Source organism: Buceros rhinoceros, unplaced genomic scaffold, assembly GCF_000710305.1.
Source record: "Buceros rhinoceros silvestris isolate BGI_N320 unplaced genomic scaffold, ASM71030v1 scaffold15179, whole genome shotgun sequence".
In the NCBI taxonomy this organism is placed as follows: Eukaryota; Metazoa; Chordata; class Aves; order Bucerotiformes; family Bucerotidae; genus Buceros; species Buceros rhinoceros.
The window spans coordinates 23,776-50,339 of record NW_010429864.1 but is presented as its reverse complement, the minus strand read 5'-3'; the positions used below and the strand labels follow the sequence as shown (position 1 = coordinate 50,339).

The 26,564-nt window shown below is 42.9% G+C and overlaps 1 protein-coding gene across 2 annotated transcripts in view; it reads left to right on the top strand.

The window, feature by feature from the left end:
- TGFB2 (transforming growth factor, beta 2) overlaps positions 1-26,564 on the top strand; it is a 62,408-nt gene that overhangs the window by 12,069 nt on the left and 23,775 nt on the right. The window contains exon 3 of one of the 2 annotated variants that reach the window (XM_010142824.1): positions 11,554-11,577. The exons of the other annotated variant lie outside the window; for it this stretch is intronic. Within the exon in view, the coding sequence (XP_010141126.1) occupies positions 11,554-11,577 (24 nt within the window). The remainder of the gene's footprint in view (positions 1-11,553; positions 11,578-26,564) is intronic. 2 annotated transcript variants of the gene reach the window in all.

Sequence of the window (26,564 nt, the reverse complement as noted above, 5' to 3'; positions counted from 1 at the left end):
GGGTTTTGCTTAATCAATTCCTTTTTGAAAGGGAGTTCACACCATGCTTGGTAAATTATTCCAGTGATTTATTACACTCAGCAGAAGCAAGGATCTTCATGATTTAAGTCGTTTTGCTCCAAGTTCTAGCATCTCAATCTGGTTTAAACCTTCACTTGCTGTCTCGAAGGCCTGATACCAGCTTTGCGGGCATTGTGTAGGCACCTGCAGGAGAAGGAGGTTTTGCAGACAGGAACTGATCTGGCTGCGAGGAAGCTGGTGTGGCTGCTGGAAGATCCTGCAGTGAGGCAGCCAGGAGCTCAGCATGGGCCGCTTTACCCAACCTGATCATGTTTCAGATCCATAGGCTGAGATGGAGCCGCAGTTCTTCTATGCTTAGTACGCTTGGCTCCTTGAGCTCCTTTCCCAGCCTTTTCAGTTATTCCCACGGTTTCCCTCCGAAATTCCTCTGCTTTATTCATATACCGCTGACATGGCGGAGAACAGCTTTGGACACAGTATTGGAACAGTGGCTGTGCCGTTATCAAGTGCAGGCGTGTTGCAGACTCTGCTCTGATTCAGAATTACACAGGTTATGCAGCTAATTTCAGCAGTAACTTTGCCAGGAGCTCTACAGGGAAACTAAAAATTTGCAGTTGGGTAGTCGGGTCCCCTCTTCTTCCCAAGTCCTTTTCTGAGGTGCTGACTCTCAGGATGAAGTCCTCTACTCGTGGTATGGTCTAGTTTCTGTCCTAGAGCTGTACTTTTGTATTGATTCTACTGACATTTATATCTTGGTAATTCAAGATTCAAGTAACGCTATTTGTGATGCATGTTCTGTATTATTTGCCTCGTCCGTATCATTATTTCAACTGCACTTGGTTAATAATGCTTTAGTTTCCTTCCAGGTGGTGCAGAATAGTATCAGATAGCATTAGGCAATCAACTGAGCCTTATGGGACCTTGTTAGAAGCTTGTGTCTCGGTGGCATTTTGACGCCTACCATTGTATTTTGAGTCTCATAAAACCGCAAGGCTTTGTTTCATTTACTGCCTGGCCACGTTGTTGGTGTTCCTGTTTCCTAATGAAATCATTAATGCAGCACCAGCCTAAATGTCTTGCAGCTACCCAAGTACGTTACACCAAAGCGGTTCTCTCACCAGCAGGACTACTGGTCTCACTCACCAAGATCCTGGACCGGTGGGTCTGTTTGTCTTGAGCCGATGTTGCTTATACTCCCGTGGCTCCTCTGAGCTAATTCTCATTTCTGCACTTTCGTATTTTTTCTGGGATGAATATAAGGCTGACTTTATATGTGAGATAGTATGGATTGCCCTGTTTAGGACTGTAAATAAGCAAGTATGTTCTACCTCAAATCCTTAAGATATTTTTCAATGTTTATTGATTTATTGAAAGCCATTTTTAATAATTTACATAGCTCCTTGGGCAACTCTTTAGAAAGTCTTTATGCATGTTATCTGGGCTTGCTTCTTGTACAGTGATGGTTGTAGTAGTTATTGTTTTAAGACCTTTTGAGTTGCTGCTGGCATGAAAAAATATAATCTTTTCATCTTATGATTGCCTGGCTTTTTTATCTACAGAAGTATATATTTCTGTATTATTATTTCAACAGGTTTTATCTTGTAATGGATGACTATCATTGTTAAGCTTCCTTAGTACTTAAGTAAATTCCATCTTTAAGCTTCTTGGCTGTGAAGCTGCTACACCCTTTTGATTTTTCTCATCTGTTATCTGCAGTTCCTATTTTCTGATGCATAGCAGTCCTCAACAGCTATTACTTTTACTTTTGTTTATAATACATGGTTTCATTTTTAATTTTATCTTTTCATGGTTGCATTCAGTTTCTGTCACAGACAGTTTCCTGACCTGAGTGGTCTTATTTGTTGATTGTGGAACTGTGTCATTTCTACCTGTCAGGCAAACTAGGCATCCTTTCCAGTTTTCTCTGTAAACGCTTCTCTCCAGTCGATTCAGGTCGTTACATGACTGTCTCCTTCATAATGTTAAACCTGAATGCATGCAGTTCTTTGGGACTTCCTGATTTTGTGCAGAACAGGAGATGATCGCTTCTGCCTAAGCTATGAACCTTTCCTGTTACATTTGGGTAACCAAAGCACCTCAGTTCCATCTTCAAAGTAAACTGATACCTACATCTGGCTGCTTTAACATGCTTAATTGTTGAAGTGCCAGGGCCCTCAAATAAGGGGTCTCTAGAGACCAGCTGAGCAGAGTTAGCATATCTCAGCAGGATCCAGGTTGTCATGCCGCGCCTTTATGAGTTATTTGCCCTTGTGCTGGCAGGAGTGGTGCCACCCACAGATCCTGACTACAGACGAGGGAGTAGGTGGTGATGTGTTATCTAGTGCTCATACAGTTGGCAACTTCTCCCTCAGAAAAGCAAGGGTCCAGACAGTCCAACTGTGAGCTTAGTTCTGTTGCCAGAAACTTTGGAAGGCAAATAATGGTTTTGTGTTTATTTTCCACATTCAATAGCACAAGACATGGGAGACCTCCAAGTCACTGAATCACTGGGTGACTCCATCTTGCAAAACAGATAGTGGAGGTGTTCTTCCTACCCCACCTAGAGGTCTGACCCCTTAACCCACAAAGAAATTTCACTTCTGTTAAAAACAGTGCAGACAGCATGATGAATCATAATTTATCCAAGTAACTAGGATTTAGCAAAAGGACCTTAGAATTAGGACTGTCATTGAGACCATCCTCTTGACACTAAACTGGAGCAAACTGTAACGGGTGTCTTCAAGGAGCAATCTGTTTGTGACAAGTTACTGTGTAAAAGAGATACTCGACATTAATCCTCTCTCTGATAGCCATGATTTGGTAGCGTGCTTTGGTCTAGTTACACAGGAAGCTCTGCAGATGAGCTCCTCCAAGCTTTGTTGTGCTCTTTGTTCTGCAGCTCTTTGTCCTTCCATGTCCATCTCCATAGTGAGAGATGAAGTCAGTGAACAAGCACAACTCCCGTGCAGTCCATGAAGGGTTTTAGGGGTCTTCAGAAATGAGCTGCCTGAGAGCTTCCTAGGCCAGTTGGGGTGAAAAGTAGAGGAAGGAGTTGAAAGCTGAGCACCTCCACGTGAGCAGGCAGGTGTGTGTTTCCTGCATGCAGGCAGCTAGTGGCACCAGCTACTGCTGGCTGGAGAGTTTTCCTTAAGAGAGATTTACAGTCTCTGTGCTCTTCTGTTCCTGATTTACGCTCAACCTGGGTGCAGTCATTTTAATTGTAATTCCTGTGATGAAGCAGGAAAGATTGCACAATTTCAGTGTGGTTAAAAACTTTCACTTCACTCTGTCTCTAACATTTATCTATTACCCACTGTCTTTATCTTAATCATTTAAAGATGTGTTGCCTGTGCTCTCAGTCTGTGAATCTTGACTTCTCTGCAATACAGAAAAATGAAGTTGTCTTTTTCCTTTCCTTCTCTGTTACACTTTTACTTCTTCTGTAATTCCTTTTTCTTCTTCTTTTTTTTTTTTTCCCCCCAGAGTGAAAGGGTTGGACAGTCCAACCTGCTTTTCTTGAAAATTACTTGCTTTCATTTCCTCCTCCAGCCAGCGAATAGTTTGGAAAGGCTGTTCTCTGGACCCTTGGCCGAGCAGGAGAAGGCAGCCAGCTGCGCCACTTGCCAGGGGAACAGGAGCGCTTCCTGGCAGAGGTGGGGCGGGAGGAACAGAGCCTGTGCCGTGGGACTTGCTCTCGTCTCCTCCACTCCCTGCAAGGCACTCCTGAAATTTCCTGACCGCTTTTAAATCTGCCAGTTAGAATAGCTGAGCAGTGAGGCCCACTCGTTTAAAAAAAAAAAAAAAAGGCAGCAGGAGAGAGTAACTTGCTCTTATAAATAGCAATAGATTAAAAATACTAATCTTGGCTGGGCAATCCAGCACCAGGTTTCTCTGTGTGCGGTTTTGAATACCCAGTGAGGGAAGATGGGTACTCCCATGTGCCTGGTCACCATCACAATCACCTTGTATGAATCTCCTTTTCCTGTAATCATCCACATATGATTCTTCTGTTAAGAATATGGTCTAGGTCTGTGGTTTATGCTTTACAGTTATATTTAGCGTGTTTAAAGTTGGATGCACACTCTGAAGTTCTGATTTCTATATCTGTTTTGTTTCGTTGGGGGTTTTTTTCCATTTTCAAAGTTCTGGGTACGTTTAGATTTGTGGGTTTGGTTTTGGAGCCCTGAGCATTTCAGAGTACCTGAGCTAGGATGAAGTGTTGGGCAGGAGGATTGCTTCAGCATGGCATTCTGGCTTTGGGGAAGCTGCAGTCAAGGTGCTGTCAGCAATGCTGCAGATGCTTCATGGAGTATTGTTTGAAATTAAATCCTGCAGATTTCATGGTAAAACCTAATTAAACGCAATTCCTTGTTCTCCATTGTTGGGGCCTTTATCAGAAATAGAGAAGTGAGAATTCCCATCTAAGCCTCCAAAAAGAAGTTTGGAAGCATCTATTCTCTTTCATGGTTTCATCACAGATGTGTTTCAGAAGAGGTCCCCATGTGAAAATGACTCCCAAGGAGAAGGCTTTCTATTATTTTCATCCAAGTCTGACATGCCTAAATCTGTTGTTGTTCTCTTGTCTTCTTCCTAAGACACTTCAGAGATATCTGGAGATGCCTTGGATTCTCATGCTGCCTTCGTAAGTGATGCATTTCTCTGTATCTGTACTGGTTCAGCTTTTACCATGAACCTCGAGTGAAGTCAGCAGTGTGAGGTTCCTTGCTTGACCTAAAGTCATAACTGACAGAAGGTGACAAACGGTAACTCACCTGCAGAGCTGATTGTTGCATCAACAGTGATGGCAAACCTCTAAGCTGTATGAAGCCTCAGTGTCATGAAGAAACTTCTCTGATCCTCTCATGCAGTTTTCCAAGGCAGAAAAAACAATTTGACTTATGGAAGAGGATTTGTTTTATCTGCTTTTGTGGAAGTCCGGGTATGGTGAGATGAGCTTTACAAACTTATAGTTTGGATTGTTGCAATTCATGCTTCTCAGGTTGGATGCATAAATTGCCGCTGGCTGACTTGGCTAGAAGTGGGCAGTACCATCAAAAGCAAACACATCACATGTGCTGCACAAACGGCGTTTGCTCCTTCAGAGACTTTCTGATCAGAATTCGTGTTTCGGGCTGGAGGCTGGGAACCCCGTAAGAGCCTGGAATCCTTCTGCCTTAGAAACTTCATTAACCTTAAGTAAATACCAAAATATCTTTTGGCTCTATAAAGCAGTGGTACTGGTTCTGGGTACTGATAGCTAAGCAGGTAGGCATGAGCATTTTTGTTGTAGTTCAACATCGCTGGCAGCTGTTCTGTGTTGTTTATAAATTTTTTATCACTTCTGATAAGGAACTTAAAACCTTTATTGATGACACACACACACACACAAACAAAAAAAAAATCCAGGAGAAAGCAGTTTTGTCTACTGTGCTGGAAAAATTGAAAAAAGAGAAAGAAGTTCACACTGGATACTCTTTTTAAAATTTTTTTCCCTCCCTTCATCTTATTGAGAGGTGTTAAGTAAAACATCTATGGGTAGGAACAGTCCAGCTGGGGAGGCTGTAACTGCCCGTGTGTAGTGAGTCAGGGCTCTCCACAGCTCCTGTAACAGAGATCCTTTTCTTTGCTCCCATTCTGGTCCTGCTAGTGCATCAGCCAGCTTTCACCCCATCTTGCAGCTGCTGACAGAGAGGTTTTCTGATGTGTGGAGCCAAGGGCCAACCACAATTTGTCCATGTATTTACAGGGTTCATTTCACTCCAATAGAAGCACAGCCAAATATTTCGTGATAGAAACATGCTGCATCCATCTAACAACACTATCCAGTTGAGGCAAAGTGAAGAATGCAGTAATACTTGTGTTACAGTAGTTGCTCAAGCCCCAGTGAGAGATCAGGACCTGTTGCGTGAGGCGCTGTTCATTTCGCGGTACTTTTTCCAGCCCTGCAGACCTTCCCATCTAAACTGACAAGTCAGATAATGATACTCCATGGTATAATCAGTTACGCTGCAAAAGGCATGTGTGCTCGAAACCAGAGCTTAATGTGATCTTAAATATTTCTTCATGCAGTGGTGTTTGTCATCTCGCGGCTGTGCTGTCCGGCATGCTTATCTAGAAGGTGACTGTGCATGAGAAATGGAGTAACTTCATGTGTCATTCAGTGCTACTGGTGGGTTTTGTTTTGTTTTGGTTTTTTTTTCAGGGCCAGACATTAATCTTGGCTTTACGGCCCCAATAACTATTATTTCTCATCATCAGCATGGTGAGTCTGAAAAGCGAAATTAGAGTCAAGAGGGTATTTTCCCAGAAGATTATGAGTTATAATGGAGGTCAAACTTTTGGCTTCAGCTATTGGACTGTTTCGCTTTAAACTTGAAATGCACATCAGCGAAAGCAGCAAGTTCAAAGTTTAGCATGAAATAATGCCAAAGACTAAGGGAAAAAAAGCCTATCATAGTAATTTACTAAAGCTTTGCCATCACTCTTCACACGGAATATAACTATTCAAGCACTGTAACGAGCAATCCCAAGACAGTGAATCACCATTGGAGGAAAACACTGTACAACATAAGCATCCTAGTTTGGGGAATTCAAGACCAGGGGATGGAGTATCAGCATTACAATTATTTACTGTGTTGTTTTAAGCATGAACTTGATATTAATACCACAGAGAATTTGCTCATTATATTTGCATTATTATGCATTTCAAATATCCTGGTATAAATTCCTTTAACACAAGGCTTATCTCTTTAACTGAAGGAGCTGTTATAGTTTATTACTTAGTTGCAGCAGACTTCAAAGTGCAGAATGCTTCGACAAAATGTCAGATTTTTGAGTTAATCTGTTTGTATGTCTGTAATTAATAGCGTGGAGAAATCATTACCACAGGGAGGGTTTTAGAAGCCCGTCGCTCACTGGCTACAGTGGGAGCTTTCTGTGCATGGCAGCTTCATCTCTGTGCCTGGAGGGCAGCTCTGTTGATGTTCATGGAGTTCAGGTATTGATCTGCACCCTTTGGGTTCTACCTAATGACACACATTCCAGAATTACTTCTGTATAAATATATCTGACACATATAGGTATCTGCCGATGTAGTCATAAATCTTGAGCTGTTTGCCAACAGTTATCGCAGAAGAAGGACGGAGCTGGAGGGACTTCAGGAGGCTGCTCCATTGGATTAGAAGAGGGTGTAGACTGTAGCCGTGATACTCCAGATAGGTGTTTGTGTAACCTTTTCTTAAAGGCTTCCAGTCACCACCACAGCCTCCCTGTGCAACCTGTTATGGTGCATCATCATTACCCGTGATGTCTAAAGGGTTTTGTGAGACCTAGCAGAAACCTTCCTTGCTACAGCTCAGAACCACTCATTAGTTATCCACCACAAACATGAAAAATGGATGATTCCCCTGCTTTTTGTGGCAGTTGTTTTCATACCCGAAGGCTGTTCTTGTACAACACCTTCAGTAGTCTTTTTTGGTTGAGAAACCCAGATTTGCTCATCAATCTGTGTTCTATAGCTCTGCAGTAATCTCATTCCTCTGCAGCACCTAGTGGGGTAGATGCTCCTATTTTAACTAGGAACCACTGTTTATTGCTTTCTCAGGGCAGTTTTCCAGTCTTGCAACCTACTTACTGTATTTTTTTGTCTAGACCATATCCCCCTCATTTGCTAATGGGCGTGTCAGTGCCCAAACTTACTGATGTCAAGATAAATGTCATCTGTGGTTTCTCCTCTATTTGCAAAGCTTGTTATCCCGTCCTGAAGGCACTTGAGGTTGTTTGGACACTAATTGCTTCTGACAAGTCCATGTGAGCTGTTACTCAACTACTTGTTTTCTTCCAGGTGCTAACAAATAGTTTCTTTGAAGATTTTTCCACTCTTGTTCTGTCTTTAATTCCTCAGTACTACTTAATCCCCTCACCACCACTACCCCCTTCTTTTTTTTTTTTTTCTTTAATAGCATAGGTTGCTCTGTTCCAACCTTCTGGCACCATGCTCTTGGCACTCTATTTAAAACTATATTTTCTTATATTTAAGTGTATTTGCTACTAGAAGCAGTAGGAACTGGTAAAGGAGATAAGGAGTGATGTATTAATTTGTGGCAGATATTTTCAAAAGTTAAGTGTAGAAAAACATGCGAGTGTCAACACGGTTTGCGTCCAAGGCTGTGCATTAGACCTGCATTGCTTGCGTAAGAAAGGTACAGGAAGGCAGGGAGGGGCTGAATGCACCTTTCTCTGTGTCTCTGCCTCTAATCATGGTCTATGTCTGGGGTTTTTTGTTTTGTGCTGTGGCTCTTGTTCACCAACTGGTCAATTATTTGGTTTGTAGCTTGTTATGTACTTGGAGAATGAGACTGACCTTGGGAATCCCTTCTGTCAAAACAAATTGCAAACAGTGAACTGAGTTGCTGGCTGTGTGTGAAAGTTACTTGCCAAATTTGAACAGTGTCACGATCATACCTTTTTGTGTTTTAAAACTCAATTTGAGGCATGACGAGGAGCATTCGGTAGTATCTTTTACTAAGGGGTCTCCATAGATGCCTACAGGAGACCATCAAATGAGAAGAACAGAGTTCAGTCTGACCCTCCCCATCTTGCATTATTGTTGATCCTTTTTTTTCAGAAGAAAGTAGGATTTGATGCCCCGTCAAAAATTGGAAACTATGAAAAGAATGGAGAAATAACTTTGAAGCATTTTCTCTCAGCCTCTATTTTGAAATATTCAAATGAGTTAAGTAGTAACTTTTTCATACTCTTTTCAAGAAATGGAAACAAAGTCATATCATCTTTCTGACTGAGCACACAACACTGGAGAGGTTTGCTGTTCCAGAACATGCAATTGATACTTAGGAGAAGCACAATATCCCGAGTTCTTTGGCCTTTGTTTCTTTGGACAGGGACTTCTCGAGTTTCATACCAGCACAGTACCTGGCCCGGGTCTCTAGGACAGTAGTGCTTTGTCATCTCCGATTAGTGATTTCTGGGCATCATCTTTTCTAGTGGCTTGTATTTGATCCCATGGATTATGTTACTTTACACATGAGCTCGTCTTTTTACCTTCCCTCTCTATTTCCTTTTGCTTCAAGTCTCAGCGGCTCCCTTGATGTGCCCAGGTGTCTTTAGCTGGCAAGGGAGAAGTGGCTGTTACCTGTTTGCTGTTCTCCAGGCAAGCAGTGCCACAGTTTAACTGGAGATGTGGTTTATCAAAAGTAGGTGCTGTTCACCTAATTGTTGGATTAGCACTTTGGTAACTTGTTTTCAGAATGAACTATATGTTTATGAGTTGGATCCTTAGCTGCCAAAACTTCAAGCAGTTGTGTCCACTGCAGGGAGAACTGCTCTGTTTTGTTGAGCTGAAAGCACAATCGGCTTCTGACATGCTTGTACTGTATTTCTTCTAGTTCATTTATGAAGTCAATGGCAAAGTTTTAATTTTTATAAGTCACAAATCTGGAGAGTACATGCACCATACTTAATCTCTCCCAACCTTGGTGTTTCTATGTGAGAAGTCACTGATTACTCCTTCCTTTAGACAGTACAGTTAAGAACTCCGCTATATATCTGGTGGGCGAGAAGATGAAGTTACAAAGTCTGTTTCCCAGTGTTGCTTGCATGTCCATTTTTTTCATTTAGTCTGCTTCTGAAGGCCAAGTGTAAAAGGTTAGAGAAATTGCCATTTGCATGACTCTTAGAGGCCAGCTGGGTTATTGGTTTAAGATAGACACTTCACTGCCAGCTACAGTTAGGTGAAACATGGAACCACATCAAACCAAATAGAAAACTGCAGTGAATATCACAGTCTAAAAAGATGTTAATTTTTTTTTTTGGGGGGGGGAGTGGGGATTCGGGGGTGGTGTTCAATTCTTCACTTTATTCTTCCTAGTCTACTCTAGTTGTCTTCCCAATTGTTATCATCCTAAGGCCAAAGTAACGCAGCAGTTCCATAGCTTCTCTTAGCGAGCAAGGTGGACTCCAAAGCAATGGTATTACTGGCCTAAAAATTGCAGTCACTTTTTGATCTCTACATGCTTTAGATGTCTCTGCATGGTTGAGGGTTTTACCCATTCCATTTCTTTTCATACAGGTATTCAGTTTTTATTGTCTTTCATGAGACTCTGGAGCCTCTAGATCTTGCTTAGCTCCTCCTTTTCTCCATTTTGTCACTCTCCTAATGAAAAAAGATGTCCAGCACTGAAAGGAAATTTTCTTGTGTTAATTTTGGTAGTAAAAGACTTAATTTCACCCTTCTTTGCAGTCTGAGAGCACATTATTTTTGCTATAGTGATGCAGTGAGAACTCACTTAACTGCCCTAGTCTATCAACCCTCGTCTCGCCGTGTCCTTACAGTTGAACCAGGTTTTTTTAATTTTTCAGTTATTTCAATATTTGCAGTTACTTCTTATTATGGTTTTGTGCATTCTAGGTTCCAGTAATGCTTTGTGTATGTAAAATAACCTATTGTGTAAATTTGAAAACGGCAAATATTTGTTCTTCGTTACTTGGCCTGACTGTAGGGCGGTTAGCTGGCGTCCCATCCTTCTCATTTGAACGTGTGATCCTGTAGTGTTGTGGTATCTGCGTGTCAAATACAGAAAGGCAGGAAAAAGACGTCACCTCCTCATGATAGACAGTATTTGTGTGTGCGTTTTGAAGACACCTTCACTGGCAATTCTCAAGTGCCACTTCTGAAATGTGGAGCTTTTCCTTTTGGTAGTAGGTCAGCGTTGGGTTGGGTAGAGCTAGAATAGTCCTGAAGCGTACTGTGTTTTGTGTAAATAAGTACAATATTTCACTGTCACTTGTTCTTTTGTATCAGGGTTTAGAAGGACTCTGCTTCCACAGTATGCACCCAGTACTTCCAGCAAAGCACCCAGCTCAACAGCAAACTCTCTGGACAGTTCCCTGTTTCACAACCTGCTCTCCACTGTGATGTTCCCTCTGAATATGGTTCTTAGGAAGCTTAAGTATCCTGAGTAATTCGTGCCAGTGTCATACAACTAAAGCAGTAAAGACTGTTTCTTGAGCCCAGCTTCTGTAGGCGCAGGTCAGCTGAATACCTGCAGAGCCCCACCAGTAGGAGATATGACTAACAGTGTATGTAGAGCAGAAAATTAAAAACTTGCTGCGAAGAGCCGCTGTAGTTTTCATGCTCCTTTGAACTAATATGTTTTCACATCATTCTTTAGGTTATTCTGAGAAGCCACTGGTGCATTCCTAGTCTGTTTTCATCTTTAGGAAATGCAGACTCTGTAATTGCTGTCCATATTCATTATCACAGCCATGGTGGTGTATGATGCAATCTGTGGAGCTCTTTCACTGAATATGATCTCTGTCTGGAGTCTGCGTTAGTTTTGGATCATTCTGAATCAGAAATGGTCAGAACATCTTTTTCTAATATTTAGTTGGATATCATCTTGTTAGTCTGAAATATATATTCTTTTGTGTTTTTGGTTTCTTCACGTGCATATATGTGTGCATGTGTGTGTTTGCATGCCTCCTTCTCTAGCAAATTTTGTCTCCGACATTTAGGTGTCCCCAAAAAGCAGAAAGTAAGTGACTTGCGAATAAGAAGCCAATTTTTTTTTCCCAATTATTGCAAAAATTGTAAAACAGATTGGGTGAAACTTCAGGTAGAGGTAAAGGGTTGAAATTAATTGAGCAAAAATAGCCAATAAAAGCAGCAAACAGGACAAAAAGTCATCTGTTGTTAAAGTTGGGTGTAGTTTCATTATCTTGGCGATACTGTGAACCCTCTTGTGGTGTGTGTGTCTAACCCTGTTGCTCAGGTGTGGAGCAGTCCTGCACCATGTTTTTTGTTATCACGATGTCTCCTTTGGTGTGTGATAAAACTCGCCAATAAAAAGGAATCAGAAGCTCAGTCTCGGTGATGTATATCTAAAAGCCAGTCCTCTGCAGATGAATCCAAAGCAGGTGGCCCCACTCGGAGTGGCTGTTATTTGTAGTGTCTTGGAGAAAGACATTCATCTTACACTTTGGAAAATCCAGCTGGATCCATCTAGCTGTTCTATGTGGACTCAGGAAATCTAGTCTAGCCTTGTAAACCTGAACGCTCGGCTATGAATAGCACAGACTAGAGCTGGGAGCCCACTATGGTATGAACTTGTGCCATTTTCTCCTATGTTAACCTGTCTCGAGGAGAGGACACACTACAAAATGACAGTCAAGTGTTTGTTATGCCCTGTGGTACCTTGTGTGTTGCGAAAAGCAAGTCCGTACCTGCAGCAGCAGCCTTCACAGTGAACCCTACCGTTCTCTGCTTGTTCTTATTCCCCAACTCTCCTCTCCTGTTCCAGACACTGGAAGGTTAATATAGAAAAAGTGCGTATATTGTAACAAAAAACTTAATCCTTTTTCAATCTGTATATGATTTTACTCCAGACAAGGCAGCTTCCCAGATTTACATTAACCAATATTTGGAAAGGGATGGCTTTAAAACTCTGAAAGCTGTCTAGGACCTCTTACTATGTTAGTCTGAAGCATTTCAGAAGAACAATCTTTTTCTCCTTTTTTGACAACTTCTTTTCTTCTTTTATTTCTTCTAAGAATACTGGAAGTAGCCAAGTTTTGTAATAGCAAGTATTAGAGCTTGAAAAGCTCAAACTCTTGACTATAGTTTTTTGGCAATACCTATTTATTTATTTAATTTTAAAATCGTATCACTCTTCTGGAGTGAGCTGGAGAGGCTCTCGCTTGCTCTCAAAAATGTTATTTACTCAGTTGCTTGGACCAGTAAAGATTGGAGACCACAATTTAGATCAGACTAGAAAATGGTGGTTTTGAATAAAAAGTAGACTGTTGGAACTCTTCTAGGCCTCGGTATCTAGAACATTTCTAAGATTGGGTTAAAAAAACGTTCAAATGGAACAACAGCTTCTGAGAAGCAGTGGTCTTCCCACATCTTGCGGGAAGTCAGAAGCCCTTGCATAAGCATCTGTGCTGAGTATTGATGCCGTTTCAGATTCAAACATTTTGGTTTTTTTTACTGTGTATTTTGAGAGGTAAAACCTGCATTTTGGTCCAGGGCAACGCAGTTCCACATCTGGTATCAACGAGGAAAGACGGAAGTGGAGCCGTTAGTTGACAATGTTCTGTGCCCTTCCTTGCTGGTGGCTGTAGCAGACCATGGCAAGATGCTGTCCTCTGCACACACAGCAATCTCTCTTTACCTGCCAGCGGAGTCTCGTTACCTGTGAGTAGTTTGGATGTCCAGGCTTAATGGTAAAAGGGTTCTTCAGCAGGTGGTTTAATGTAGGGTTTGGGTTTTGTTTTTTTTTCCCTTCGGTATCCTGTTTAACCTTACTGCAGCTGTCCTACAGGCATGTCATTGTAGAGCAGTCCTCATTCCTTAGCTTCAGCAGAGAAACACGCTGCTCATACATGAGAAGGAGAGTGGTCTTTCATGCTTCTGAGGATTAGGTTAGCAAGGCATGAACTTTCTGCCTCGAGGTATGTGAGGCCCATAATATAATCTACATAAAGCCTACATGTAGAATAGTAAAGTTGTATCTGAGGTAAACTTTATATCATTGAGTAAGTTATTATTAACACCTCTCAGAGGAAATACTGGATGCCCCTACTTTACGTATGTTGTGTAGATGTCTTAGTTGGGTCTTCTTTGCCGCTTTCACAGACACTACTAATTCAGCAGTGTTAGAGCTTCAGTCAGGTAAATCATTTAGGTAGACAGTTCTGTAATTCGTAGTACGAGGAAAACTCATGTACAATTAGTTACACATTTGGTAACAGTGCCATTGAGAAAGCTCTGAGATCACTGACTGCCCTGGGAGAAGGAGGAAGATAGGCTTATTTCTTACCCATATCTTGAATTCCACACACATGATTTTTCCCCATCCTGATCTATAAATGCTTCTTTGAACAAGTCAGTGCATCTTGGTTGAAGAAATCTACAATGTAGGCAGCTGTACCGTTCAGAGCTGAACACACATTGGTGTGTAGGCATGGCCAGCCATTGCGTTCACGTGGGCAAGAAGTTTTTAAGCTGAGAATCCTGTCTCTTCCTAACTCGTTGTGCTGGATGTGAAGCATCTAATCCATGGAGTTAAATTAGTAGGAGCAAACATGGAATTCAGAAGAGCTCTTCCAGCCTTAGGGGGTCTTGCAGTTCTGAACAGAGTGCTTGGAAGTTAACTGTTGTCAAGACTGAGCCTGTATGGACACAGCCCTAGGTTAGCAGGTGAGAAATGCTTGGAATTTTTCTTCCCAAGCCATGCTGTGTGGTGCCATTCAATAATGATTGATTATAAAGAGAACCTGATCCCTTATGACTCTGTTCTTGTTCTTCAATATCAGCAGTATCTTTTGCGTGTAAGGAAGAGGCCGGGAAAATGCATCTTCTTCTGCCTTCATAGCTGTGGAAGATAGATAGCTTTGAGCAGATGCCTTCAGTCTGGCTTCCCTAGTTCGTTCGGTGGCGAGGCTAATCACATGTAAGCAGGGCACTGGCCAAATGTGTACCAGACCCTCCATCCGGGAAAGGCCTTCAGCTGGCTCTCGGTGCTATTCTGTAAACCTTGTTACAGAATGTCAGAGGCTTGTATGCATTGGTCCTTGCTGTTGTGCAGGTGATAATGTCACAGGGAAGGACAGAGCATGGCAAACCAGCCTTTACTTTCTTTCTCGTCTTTCATTTATGAAGGATGATAACAAAACTGTAAACATGTATTCCAGGTGGAAAGGTTTATTCGAGACGCTGCGCTTTTCCGGGGCTCTAATAAGGCAAGTAGCACTTGTCTCTTCCCTTAGGAAGGCATTTCTCTTAACTGTGGTTTTGATTGGTAAACACTGTTTATACAGTCCTGGGATTTAATATCTTCATTTGAATTGCATAAAGCCGGTTGAATAGTGTTTGGCACTAGGCAACAATGTGCATACACTGAGATGCCAAGAAGAGACTCTGCTGAGCTCTAGATGCTTCGCATTCCAGACCTGTTACCTTCTAAGTGTAATATTTATTGGATTTCAGTCCAGCTGGAGATGAAGAGCAGGCCAGACCTGTGAAGGAGAGGAGAGTTAGGGAGATTTTAAGGAAGGAAAGCTTGAATGATCTGGTACAGCATGCTAAATTCATCCTGGGTAACTGACTTACATGAAGACATACAAAGAACAGTCACTTGTGGGTGGTTTATTCAGGCTAAAATCAGTGTGCATGGCAGTAACAGAAAAAGGAAGGAGGGAAAAAAAATGAAAGATCTACGCTAGGTGTGGATGAAAAGCCCTAAGCTTTTGTGTTTGCAAACGTGAATGGATTCTTAGAAGGCACAAGAGAGGTTTTAACACTTGCTGCTGTGCGCGCTTTGCTTTTGTAGCCAGATGGCTTTGTCTACTCAGAAGACTTCTCCTTTAGAGCAGATTGTAGTTCGTGATTCAGTCGGCGCTTGAAATCTTGTTTACAGACAGAGCTGGTAAAGGAGCAAATCCGAATGACTGAAACTCATAAACATTTTTAATCATCTGTGCAAATCATAAAATCCAAAGCCTGAGAAGAAATGAGGAAGCTTGTCGAAACCACCCTGATATTGCGTGTTTCAGTCCCATGTGAGAGCTGCTGGAGAATGATTTCAGATTCTTGTCCACCAAACCAAAATATCAGGGAGAAGCTGGATCGGGTTCAGTTGGACTTGATTGGATTATGCCTTCATGCTATTGTAGCCGAAGAAAATGCTGTGATTCCAAATGTGTAACAATAGTGCAAATTCCTTAATCCTATTTTCCATTCATTTATGTAGTAATTAGAACCATAGACCTGGAAACTGTTTTCACAGGCAACTTTCATTTGCAGATGCCTATTTAATTTCATGTATTTTATGACTGTATATTCAATTTCACTCTCTTGCCCTTCCAGAAGAGAGTGAAACTTGATGGTGTTACCTCCATTATCAATCTGTGCATTGGCTCAGTTTCTTAGAAGTTGTACATTATTTCACTGTGCTGAACGTGACAGTGTAACCGAGGGGGGCAGGGTTTATTTCATTTTGTTCTCCTTAGAGGGCACCACAAAATGCTGTAATGAAAGAATAATCGTAAGCTTAAGAGGAAGGAAAGTTTTAAGGGACTAATTGAAGAGGGGAAATGTCTGAGTGGTTTAAGGGAATGAAATGATGGGAGAGCTCCAAGTGAGATGAGGCAGCAAAAGTAAAAGAGCTACCACCAGCTGTGATGAATGATAGATGTGCTCTTAAAAACTGTGGTCATGGGGCTGCGTAAGTATGTAGATAGAGGGAAGAAAAGGATGGTTCACCGTTTGTTCAGGAGACGGCCGTTCAAAGGCACATCCCCTTAGGTGCAGTAGACTGTAGCCATAGGTAACAGGCAGTACTTTGTGCTCCAGACCTGTGGCAGCAGGACACTGCCCCTTCCAGGTCCATGTTAACAGGAAAAGCAACTTAGTTTTATGGTATACTCGCACTCGGTACAGTCATCCCGCTGCCCTTCTGAGGGATATACTATTTAACTTGATCTCTGTGCAAGGGATCTACAATGACCAACTTCTGTCAATTAAAACTGTACTCTCTTCCCGTTCGAAAAAGAAAAAATTGGGGGAGGCTGGATGGCTCTGTCTAGACTGGAATTTAATCCAGGCTGTGGAGGCCTGGAGAGTGTTGGTAGCAAGTGGCCATCCATTGGCCGTCTTGAGATGAATGGGATAAGCTCAGCCTAGGAGGTCAATCTCTGCATGCTCACAGAAAGCTGATACTTATTTTTTATCTCTCTAACCAGGAGTTTGAACTGGAAGGTCACAAAGAGCATGAAAGCTATCACCCGCTATTGCTCCTGCACAGAGGAGCCCTCTCCAAAACACAGGTTGAGCAGGTTAGGAAAGCAGTAGCAGAAATCACACTGCAAGTGTGAGGTGCATGAAGGCTGTGGTCCTGTGAGCTCTCCTCAGTCTGAGGAGCTTCATGAGGACTGGATTCACCCCGTGCTCCCTCACCGCTAAGGGCTCTGAGGCAGGAAAACTTTTAACCACGTAGCTGGGTAGGAAAGCTCATAGGATGACTTCAGCAGCACTGTGTTTAAAGTGAAGCCGATGCCGGTGCTCTTTCACTGAAGCAGAGTAGTAGGCTTCTTGCCCCGTTATTCTACTAAATTTTCAGACTGATTTAATCACTTATCTTGCATACATTCACTTCCAGTGGTTGAACCACCCTGCAAATGAATAATAGGGGAAATAAAACATTTGACTTGAAAACAAGAAAAATGATATTAGGATTATTCTGTGCTAAGGTAGAGAGACACATAAACCAGCAGTACGAACAGCTTAAACTGAATTGTGAAATAGCCTGAGAATGTCTTTTCACTGCCATTTCCTTGATTTCAACACCACCAAGTTTGTCATGTATGACGGGTTTGTGGTTGTTGTGACACTGTTGGAGAAAATTGGATTTGGGGAAAGTTTTCTTAGTTCCTTAAATAATTCAAAATGTTTTCCAGTTGTTTGGTTTTTTTTTTGGTTTTTTTTTCCTCTTCAGTGCAGCTTTGTTCTGCAGCGGTACATTTTTTGTAAAGTAGATTTTTGTATAGTATTGCATCGCCGTGGCAGTGTATAATCCTCAGAATATATCCAAGGGATTTCCAGCCACCCTCTTGGATTTCATAACAATACTTGCAATTAGAAGCCCTTCTGCACAGAAAATTAAAATGCGGATACGTACTCATGGGCTTAAAAAATAGCTGAAGTCATCCAGCACTGAAGGCACAAGTCGGAGCCTGTGATGAGTGTGTTTGCTGTCAGAGTGCAAGCTGTACCGAAGTAACGTTTTGTGAGTGGCCTAATTTTACAGACATAGACATATGACGGGTAACCACAGCTTGCTTTAAAGGAAGTATTAAGTCCATTTCTGTGGTGGGGTTAGCCTTCTAAACATACTAGCCTGATTGCCAGCATCAAAAATGCATGCCTGTGCTTCTGTCCAAGGATTGGGCTTAATCACGATCCTCCTCACTGGAGCTGGCTTCTGAGGTCCCGGAAAGTCTGCCCTGGTCCCCAGGTCTGGAGGGACCTGACCTGGGTTGGTGCTGCAGGACCACTGTCCTGTGGCTCTGCCTCTCTGCCTTGGGCTTTGCTGGAGGAGCACTGCTTTCATCACCCGACTTGCGCAGCACCCTCAGTCTCAGGGGTTGTCCTTCCCGTGGGTGGCAGGTCCGTCCTGCCTGCCACCTCTGCTTCAATGCCTGCAGAAACCCTAGAGCTGGGAGGAGGTAGAGGTGCGGAGCGTGCGCAGCTGCCAAGCTCCTTTTGCATGCTGATGGGGAGAACGGATTTATAACAGAAGTAATTTTTTATATGGGTGAGTCCGATGGATTCAATAGAATTATGTCTGTGCAATATGTATATTTGAGATAACACCGCGGAGCCAGTTTTAATCCTCCTGGCTGAGCTGCCAGTACAAGTAAAAATCATGAGATAGGTGCCAGGAAGTGGAAGGATTTAAGGAAAAATTATAAACAGACAGACTTTCTCAAACACAGGCACATACATCTAACCTTACACCTAATCTGCTGTTGAGAAGATAAGATATTTTCTTAGATAAAAATTATTCAAGGGTACGTGGGTTTTGGGGGTACAGTGACTGCTTAGGGCTTTTCAGGCACTGCAGACAATACCCCGACATCCCTGCGTAAAGCAGAATGATATACAAGTAATGCAGCTGGACGTGTGATTGATTGTGTTTGCCTCTTCAGCCCGCTGATGGAGAGGTATCTTGGTACAGATTGCTTCTGAAGATACCACTTCAGCAGCATGCAACCAGAAGAAGGTTGGGAAGTGAGAGAAAAATGTTCTTTGCTACAAGGAAAACTGTTGGGCAGTGTTGTGAATGGCAGAAGGTTAATCCGGTCTGGTTTAAGTCATGAGGTCATTGCAGCCAGAAAAACTCAGCTGAACACTGCCAACAAGTCAGGTCTTACTTTGCTGTTGAGAAAGGTTTGTGTTCCCTGGTGAGTTTGTCTTTTTGCCTCCCCCCTTTTTTTTTTCCTTTTTCTTCTCTTTTTTTTTTTTTAATTTTTTTAATAGGAGAGAGGCGACTGTACTTGCAATTCTTGCTTATGATTCCTAGCTGAAAGAGGAGCAGCCCTTCATGGAGAGAGATGAAAGACATTAGGAGTATTTTTCTTACATTCCAGTGTAAGCAGAATAGCAAAGTACATACCTGAGAAGTTTCCAAACACAACACACATCTATTTACATATTTGATTTCAGTGGTGATACATGATAACCTGGGATTTCATTCAAAGGATCTTGATGGGGATTTGAAAGCTCTTCTTCCCGGAGCGTTCACAAAATAACTGCTGAAAGCTGAAGGACCTTTTGTTGGCAAACTAAATCCATGGCGAACAGGGAGGGAGAGAGGCTGGAGACAGTTTTCTTATGCGGAAAATCCTCTCTGTGCTTACAAGCGTGGGGGTAAATTCCTGGCCCTTTTGAAAGCGATGGGAATGTTTTTTCAGTGACTTCAGTGGCACCAAAACTTCACTCAGGTTTTGGAGAGGCTTTGGTCCCTCTGTAACTTGTTCTAAGACCTGTTGACAGATGCAGCAGCTTTCCTGTTAGCTTGTTGTGCATCTTCCCAGCAGAAAAGGATCTGTCAGCTCCTGTCGGCAGTGCGTGGTCACGGGCTTGCTGTGATGGCATCTGACCCGGGAGCGAGGGACACATCTGAAGATGTGCCTTTTCTCTCCCACTATTAAAGCTGTAGTGTTGCATAAGCAGCAGTGAGATTATAGGGGTTGTGTTTGAGGGAGCGAGCAGTTGTGCTGGTGCTTTACCCCATGTGTTTTAACCCGCCACAAGATTAAGGTTTCTTTGCTGAGAAACAAAGACAGCAGTATGGTTTGTGTATACATTCCCTCTTGGCTCCTTTGCATGACAGCTGATGTGTAAATAGGACTTTGAGAAGAGAGCCGGGATCAGACCTTTCTCTTTCTAAAATGTGTGGAAGTTTGTATATGCTGAAGGATGGTCCGGAATGGAAAATTCAGCATTTGCTGCTCTCCAGAATACTCCCGAGTAATTAAGTTACCACAATTAAGCATTGCTCAATGGCTCAAAATTTAGACCTGAGAATAGCTTATACGATGCGTCAGTGCTGTTCGCATTACCCAGCCCCTGCATTTCAGCGTGGAAGAGGGAAACTGAGCCAACAGCCTGCAAAGCTTTAAAGGCGAGCACAGAGGAGGGTCTGCCGAGTTCGCGTGAGGGAATTTTTCTTCAGGAGATTCATTTTCAAGCAATCGTAAAGGCAGGGGCAGAAGGTGTCTGCTGAGCACCATGCACCTGAGGGGGGCTCGCATGTGTTGCCATGTGAGGTGCTAGTTTACCCCCATTTCCAGCTTTTGCAAATACGTAAATGGCCTTTCGTGCTGGGAGGGAAAGGTCGGGCATGGGTCTGTGCTACGTGTGCTGCTTTGTCCCGAGCAGGGCCATCCCTTGGGAGAGACTCCACGCTCCTTTTTTAAGAAATAGGAGTATTTGGCAGTGGTCACACCAAGTCTGCCTGAGTTGGAGTTCTGTTTTTGTTTTCCTGAAAGGAACAGGACAGTTTCCCCTTTTATTTAAGACAGAACTTTCAGCGATTTCAGCTGGCTTTTGATCCTCTTCCAGCTTCAGAGGTTTGGATCGAGGCTCAGTGCTCAGTCTGACTCTTCTATAAGTTAATACTCAGAGAGTTTTGATTATAGCAGGAGCAGTCTCTTGGGCAGTCCTCGCTTTCTTCAGAGTTACATAGAAATGTGCTCTTAGAGGAATTCAGTCGTACTCAACAGAACACCTTCTCAGAACAGGAGAGTTTGCCGGGATTGTGGCTTGTAGTTGCCTCAGGACTGCCCTGTGGCTGAAAAGTAGCAAGAACATAAGTTTTGGCAATCTCTGTGCTGATTTACCGTAGCACATTTGGAGAGGTAAACCCATGCATGCACTCGCAGTCCTTACTTTCAGGTGTCTTCCTATATACTTCCACAAGTGTTTCCTTTTTATTCAGGACAGCCTGCTCAGGCAACTGGTTTTCTCCGAAATAAATTGCGTAGCTTGTTTGGGAGCACTATGTATGTTTTTCTTAAGTATTTTTCTCCCATTCCTGAAACACATTCAGATTTTTTAACCTTCTTTGCAGATGAGCAGGGACAGGGGAGGTGTAGAGGGAGGGTTAGACTCGCATCGCTCAGGCGATACACCGCAGTGCTTACAGCCTGTCCCTGAAGAGGGTTGTGCTCAGAGCATTGTTGTTTTGATCACACACAGGTTGGTTCGTGCTGCCTCTGCCCTTGCAGCACGTCGCTTTTGCAGGATACTTGTTCTTTAATGGTCTAGTCAGGGAAAACATAGGGGCTGATCACGCTGACACCCAGCACAGACCAGTGGACCAGTACTGTATGCACCAGTTAGATGAAGGTTGGACATGATACATGATATCAGAAGAAAGGGGGGGAGAGGAAAGATGCATAGGGATTTTCTTCTGACTTTTCAGCTTTTTTGGTAAATTTTTTTGTTTCCTGTGTAGCCCGGTGGCTTGGCCTCTAGTACTGCAGATAACATTTTTTTATTTTTAAATCACTGATATTTTCTACGTATGTGGCTACATTCCAGCTCACAGGGACTGGCAGAAAACTTTTACTCTAGTTTTTTGGGCAAGGGAAGCTATGGAGGAGGCAAGATTTGCGGTGAAGGTTTTCTGTAAGTGTCAGCACCCATGGCTGGGACAAGCTGGCAAAGAGAGATCCAACTCCATTTCAGCGCCTGAGCCCAAAACTGATTTTCAAAACATCACAAGAACATTTAGACCCTTTGAAAATCAGGTTAGAAACATCCAGTTGGAAGAATTCATTCTATGGACATTTTGAAAAATTCAAAAACCAACAACAGCAAAAAAAAGCCTCAAAATGCTGGGTGCTAACACTTGAAAATCTGGTCTAGTCGTTAAAGCCTGGCTTAAAGCACAGAAGAGGTTAATTCCTTTGATTGCTGCATGTGAGCTTTCACAGCATGGCCTGGGAAGGGAAGTTGGGTCTTTCTGAGGGAGCCTGTGCCCATGTTAACTCTCCATCCCCTTGCAGCAGGGTGGAGTATGTAAGGCAGCAATGTCTCTGTCATTTGCGGGGAATGATCCCGTGGGCTTTGAGACTTTTACTCGTCTTCTCAGATAAAGCAGAATGTTCTCTTTGGCATTAAATTTTACTCCCCTTTTTCTTTGGGGTGATGGAATAGCTATTTCAAGAAGGGTTCATTTGGGGATCTGTCATAGCCCAGACTTCTTGGCTTTTGGTGTTGCACCTCATAGGAGGTGAATAAACATATGTGATGTTGGCCCAGCAGTTTTTCTTCATATGGTACTGGTAGGAGAGAAGCCATAGCTGGTTATTCAGAAGAAATATTTTGTATTCAAAATAAGTATTTTGTAGTATGGATTTTCTCAGGCCAAATGGTGTTATCTGCCCGAGCCTACAAAAGGTAGTAGCTCCACACGAATAATTGTGAGAAAAATTCTATGAAAGAATTTCTATGTGGCAGAAAAGTCCAATGGAAGAAAGGATTCAAATGAGGGCTTTCTGGCTGTTAAGGTTCACTTAGACAGTTCAGCGACAGGGGGAAATTGCAGCTGTGTTACAATGGTCTCCAGCCCAAATTGAGGAACATCCAAAGTCAGTTTCAGCTGCAGCATGTAAATACTGTTGAGGTTGAACTTGCAACGTGGTTTGGCACAGCCCAGGGAGAACAATTTAAAAAACAAAACAAAACAAGGGTTTAAAATGGATGGTATTGTTACAGCCTTAGAAGAGCAATGGTAGCATTTTGGCAGGGTTTGATGCCCACTGTAGGACTCTTATCCAGGTCCAGTGTGCTAGTAGAGATGAAGTGACAGAAATTAGGGATTAAGTAGCAAGATGCCCATCTCTTTGCATCTTTAAAATGACCTACAAAACCAGGACCTAAACCATTTTGTACCATGCAGCAGCTTTGCTGTAACACCACCAGTGATTAGGGATTGATGTTACTACTTGTCTTTCTGATAATTTAAACCTAAGCTTTAATTCAACCCTGTGGTTCTCCAGTGGCTAAATATACTGTCTCAGTGTCCTTACTATGCATTTTGACCCAGAGACGGCTGCAGGGTGTCTTTCACCATTGCAGAAGTCAGCAGTACAAAAGACAACTCTGTCAGAGCGTCAAAGTCCATCCAGCTCCAGAGCAATAGGAGTACTTTGAAGGAACTAGTTATTTGGGAACTGGAAACCAGACTGCCAGATCACTGTTCTGTTGAGGTCATCGCTTTGGCTAGTTGTCTTTTGATTCAGACTTGGTGAAGCAATGAGGAAGGAGCAGCAGAACCAGAAGGCCCTTGTCAAGATTTTAAGTAAGGAACACTTAATTTCATAAATATATCTTCAGAAAATTCCATCTTTGCTCATTGCTTCAATCTGGAGAATATCCTGGGGTTGTTTACTTTTCGTACGTTGTCATAGTTTTCAGTGTGTTTTGAAAGAGTGGTTCAACAGTGGAAATAATGTCAGAAAATCTAGTAATTGGGCAATTATTCTTTTCTAAACCTATGCCTACCTAGACCTTCACTGGTGTATATTTTTTGGACATGTAGAGCTTGACAGAGATGGTGTAGGCAGAAAAAATAAACCATGCATTTGTGCTATGTGTGCACTGCCAAGTGCCTTTGCTCTGAGCACTCTGGACTCTGCTAGTGACATTTATTGAGTCTTCATAGCCAGTTTATGGCATAATAATTACACGTATGGATTCCCTGCTGCATATCAGGAGCTCAGTGTGTTGTCATTAAAAAGAAAGAAAAAGTTAACCAGTCTAAGAAGTTACTGAAATCCAAAACCATCTTCAGGATTGGCTTCTGTTAGTGTAACTGGTGGAAGAAAGTCGTGTTTAAGGAGCTGCAGCAGGAGTCCAGTAGGAGCGATGTTTTGTTTCTTTGGTTTTTCTCCAAGGGGGATCACCTCAGCACTCTCAAATCCACTGTCTCAGTGAAGCTGTGTTAAGGCTTCCCCATGTGGCTGCTGGGACAGGCGCAGGGGTTCGTATTGTTGGTAAAAGCGGAAGGTGCTTTCAGGTTTCAAACTTCAGTTATTCTGATGCTCACCCAGAGCATCACCCAGCAATCGGATCCACAGCCTGTTTTCTTTCTGTGTTTCTTTCTGATGGAGAAAGCTCTCTCTTCCTTTATGCACGCCCGTCTGTTTCTTCCGTTAAGTGATGGCATATCCGCGTGCGTTAATACCAAAACTGAAGTTATCAGGGAGTTGTGAAGCATCCGCACCTCTTTGCCATGCATAAATTATGTATCTAGGGATCACTCAGTGGAAGATTCCTAGCTGCCAGCTTCTGGCATGGGTTCTTCACCAAAACCAGGTGCAGTAACAGACATCTCATCTTACATTGTGCTGTGGGTGCACACATGCCCTGTTCTGCAAGAAACGCTGCTCCAGAGCCATGTGGCCTCAGCTGAAAGTTTCATCCTCTGTGTTCCCAGCAATTTTTTTGTGACTTGCAGTGCAGTGTCTCTCCTCAATAGCAAGTGGCTGATGACAGATAAAAGGTGATAGCTCACTGGCAGTTTTGTAGGTAAGAACTGGAATATTGGAGTATGTCTCTTAGGCTCCTTTTGTGCTGTCTGAAGCCTCGCTGCAAGAGGCTAGAAGCGATGTCTGAGTGGAGAGCGGTGCAAGTGTTGCTGTTGAAGGGCACTGATTAGCTAATGGATTCGCTCATAACTTCGTGTCACAGCAGGATGGAGTTTCAGAGCTAATGGAAAGCTGATGTACAACTGATTTACCTCTGAGGGCTGATCGCAGTTCCCAAATATAACCTGTAGGCCTCTGTAATTTGTTTCACTGTATTTATATATCCCCTTTCATTGCAGAGAAGGTGGTTTCCAGCAGGATTCTGCAGTCACGTCAAGGTCAGGAGGGGTGAGCAGAGTAATTATCCCTGGGCTTTGGGAGCCCAGATGCATTAAACAAGTTTCTTATTTCTTGGAGAGACTTTCCCTGGAAAAGAGGAGAGGATTTGTGACCCGAGTGTGCCTGACAGGAAGGACGGGATCCTGCTGGAAAGATGTGCCTTTGGAGCTGCCTTCCAGCAGTCCTGCGCATGCTGCTTCACTTACACTTCTGGATGTCCTTAAAGGCAGCCCAACCCGGCTTGCGGCAGGGACCCGTGTGTTGAGGAGAGAATAGAATTCATGCAGTGGGAGTAACGATGTCACATTTTGCTGCTGGCTAAAAAGAAAAAAATACAGGATTTGCTATCAGTGAGCTGAAATCTAAACAATCTAAATGGTCCTAATAGTTAGAGGGGGTTAGGGAAGCTTGCCAGAGCGTGGAAAGCATAACAACTGCATTTAATAACAATCAAGCTACTCTTATAAATATTTGCATGTGCTGCTTCAAAGCCTACTACATGGTCATTCATGTACTGCAGTTAGAAAGACAAGGAGGGGAAGAAAAAAAAGAAAAAAAGGAAGAAAAGGGCACTCCATGTTTTGTAGCTGCTGTAATAAAGAACGGGCAAAGCACCAGAAAGAAAAGAAAAAGGAAAAGAAACCCTCCAAAGTTTAATAAACACAAAAGGGAATAAAAATAAATCTTGGGAGCATTTATTACAAGCCCTTGATGGAAGGATTAGATTGAAGCTTTCAGCCTTTCCAGTGTGGGTGTATGTGTGAAGTCGGCCTGTCTGGCCCCTTCCAATGAGAACAGAAAAGTTGTTTACATTTGCTAACTTGGGCTGTGCATATAATTGATTTTTTTTTCTTGTTGTTTCAATAGCAGAAATGAAACTTCAGAGGGGGAAAAAAAGCCTCGTTTGGACACAATTGAACCGAGGCCTTTTTCCTCTCCAGAGGGAAAGCCCAGCTCCCACAAGAGCTGTGTCAAACAGCATTTTGTTTGACAAACGGAATGTTAGTACACGCAGTACTTGTGAGGAAAGCTGTGGATGTGCAGGGCTTAGCTTTCAAACCAGCTGTGGAGGGCAAAAGTGTCATCCTTTAACGCAGGTCATTCCTGATTTGGGGAATATCTCCAGCAGGAAACAAACTCCTTCCATTCCGTCTTTCGGTTCAAGACGGCTTGACTTCTCGCTCTCTCCCAGAAGCCGTGCCTGGGGTCTGTGCGCTCTTCTGGACAGTCAGTCAGAGGACGTGCTCAGTCTCTCCTGTTGACAATGCTCCAACCTGGAGCAGTGCTGCAGACTGTTGAGTATTTTGGGATAGGTCTCCTGCACCCTTCCCAGGTGGAGGGCAGGACTGCTTTCTGTCCTAGTTGCTGGCACAGGAGCTTAGAGGACACTGGACATGACAAAATAAGAAGCACAGAAACCACAGTGTCCTTTTGCACTTAAACACTCACCAGAGTGTGTTTTAACGTGGCAGTTTGGACTGTCCCATGTAAAACAGCTGATGAAGTTTCAGCTCGTTCAGAAAAAAAACCACCAAACCAAAAAAACCCCAAACCCTAAAAAGAATAAAAATGATGCTGGGTGTTCA